Source organism: Pundamilia nyererei, unplaced genomic scaffold (assembly GCF_000239375.1).
Source record: "Pundamilia nyererei isolate P.nyererei 1_Seehausen unplaced genomic scaffold, PunNye1.0 scaffold00222, whole genome shotgun sequence".
NCBI lineage: Eukaryota > Metazoa > Chordata > Actinopteri > Cichliformes > Cichlidae > Pundamilia > Pundamilia nyererei.
This window is the reverse complement of record NW_005187623.1, coordinates 460649-462722: the sequence shown is the minus strand read 5'-3', so window position 1 is coordinate 462722 and position 2074 is coordinate 460649. Positions and strand designations below refer to the sequence as shown.

The window sequence follows — 2074 nt, the reverse complement described above, 5'->3', positions numbered from 1 at the left end:
AAACAGTTAAACATGAGAGGATTTTGGACAAAGTTTGTGTTTTTTTTCCCATTGTTTAAGCACTGCTTCCAGCCAAGAGTGATACCATATATGCCCCCATAGCTGCAGATTGTTGTTATCTTTTTACAAAAAAAAACAAAAAAAAACAGCTGAACATGAGAGGTTTTTGGACAAAGTTTGTGTTCTCCATTCTTTAAGCACCGGTTTGAGCACCGTTTAAGCACCGGCACCGTTTCAAAAGTACCGATTTGGCACCGGTATCGGATAAAACCTAAACGATACCCATCCCTACTCACAAGTGATGTTCACATTTACATGAATTAACTTGGACACAACATGATGGCATAAAAGCTTGAAAATACTAAAGCTTCAAGCCATTTTCTTCATGTATGATTAGAAGACAATTGAAAAATAATATCCAGAAAATATCCCCATCTCTGGGTACGTTGCTCTGGATTGTCATTTCATCTAAAATGTTGGTCTTTGTCCTTTTACATGTGAATCATTCTTGGTTCTTCATGTTGTATAATAAAGTATTTCCCATATTTACTTTAATCTTTAGCTTTTCAAGCATCCATTGGAAAAAGAGGGACAGGTGGGTGGACCTATCCTGGCTCAAGAGGAGATTAAGACAATATTTGGCAGCATCCCAGACATCTATGAAGTTCATACCAGAATAAAGGTAATGTATCCCCAAACGTTTGTCTTATGCAGAAATCGGAGAAAAGTTTTGTTGTTAACCTTCTGGTCTGTTGATCAGAATGATCTTGAGGAGCTCCTCACAGACTGGTCAGAAAACAGAAGTGTTGGAAACATCATTCTGAAATACGTGAGTTTCTACGTGTTTATACATGATGTATACATGCTATAAAAGTTCACACATGCTTGGTGGTCAAGGCTGGTCAAAGTCGGAGAGAAATAATATCGGCGTCATGGTGTGTCAAATTACTTAATGAGACTAGTATTTTGGATTCTCACGTAAACTTTATTCTTCTGTGTGACTCTTCCTTTTTCCCCCTTCCTTATAGTCTAAAGAGCTGGTGAAGGCCTACCCCCCCTTTGTCAACTTCTTTGAAATGAGCAAAGAGACCATTGTTCGGTGTGAGAAACAAAAACCACGGTTTCATGCATTCCTCAAGGTATGACTTTTTATGTTTGTGTGTTTTTTGCCTGTCTAGTGGATTTCATGACATGAGCAAAAAAAAAAAATCTGATACATAAAAAACCCCCAACTTGATTAAAATTTGACAGATGTTTGTATCCACAGCCTTTTGACTGTTTACCACTGCAAATACTAAATCTTTCAGAGGAAGTCACATTATGTCCCCTTGCACCTGTCCATCTATGACTGACACTGACTCTTCAATTTTTATCAAAAGTACGATCCTTCAACTTGAGTTTTAATTTTGAGAATTTGGCAGGCAGGCAACTCCCTCCATGCAACTTGCCGAATCTGGTGAGTGGGTCAGGTGGTGAGGTGAAGATTGTGTTGGTATGCATAAAAGACTTTTGCTTTCATTGTGCACTCAACATGGCGCACACCTTCAGTTTAGATTATTTCCTCTGAATGTTCACTGTCACATCCCAGTAGATTTTGCACATTATAGTAGGATCTCTTGTTGACAGTCTGACCCAAGGGGACAAGTTCACAGTGCACAACGAATGCTGAGAGGGGGGGAAAAAAGAGATAATGTGACCATACTCCCAGTGTCGCTCTTCACTTAATGTGCTACCCTCAGGCTTATAAACTGTGGACTCTTCAACTGAAAATTACAGTGGTTGTAGCGGGAGACCAGACTCTCATCACCAGCAATATTTCATCTCATGAATTCAAAACAGAAGCTGATGTTGGCTGTCTGCGTTGCAGTTTCACTGCAGACCTCGAACTTGCGCAAACAGTGCAAGTGGTAAGAACTGAGCTTCCAGGGAACAACATAACAAAAGCTGGCACACTGGATGCTGTCTGAACATGATGACAAGATGACCTTAAACACCCTAATTTTACTGGCCTGTTTCCAGAATTTTTTAATCACGCCTCATAAGTCTAAAGACTTTTCGCTGGCTTAGAAAATCA

At 39.6% G+C, this 2074-nt stretch overlaps 1 protein-coding gene across 1 annotated transcript in view; it reads left to right on the top strand.

Moving 5' to 3' along the window:
- ect2 (epithelial cell transforming 2) overlaps positions 1 to 2074 on the top strand; it is a 38525-nt gene that overhangs the window by 19312 nt on the left and 17139 nt on the right. Inside the window, exons 15-17 of the mRNA XM_013914758.1 lie at positions 563 to 682; positions 761 to 829; positions 1029 to 1139. Coding sequence (XP_013770212.1) covers positions 563 to 682; positions 761 to 829; positions 1029 to 1139 — 300 coding nt within the window. The remainder of the gene's footprint in view (positions 1 to 562; positions 683 to 760; positions 830 to 1028; positions 1140 to 2074) is intronic.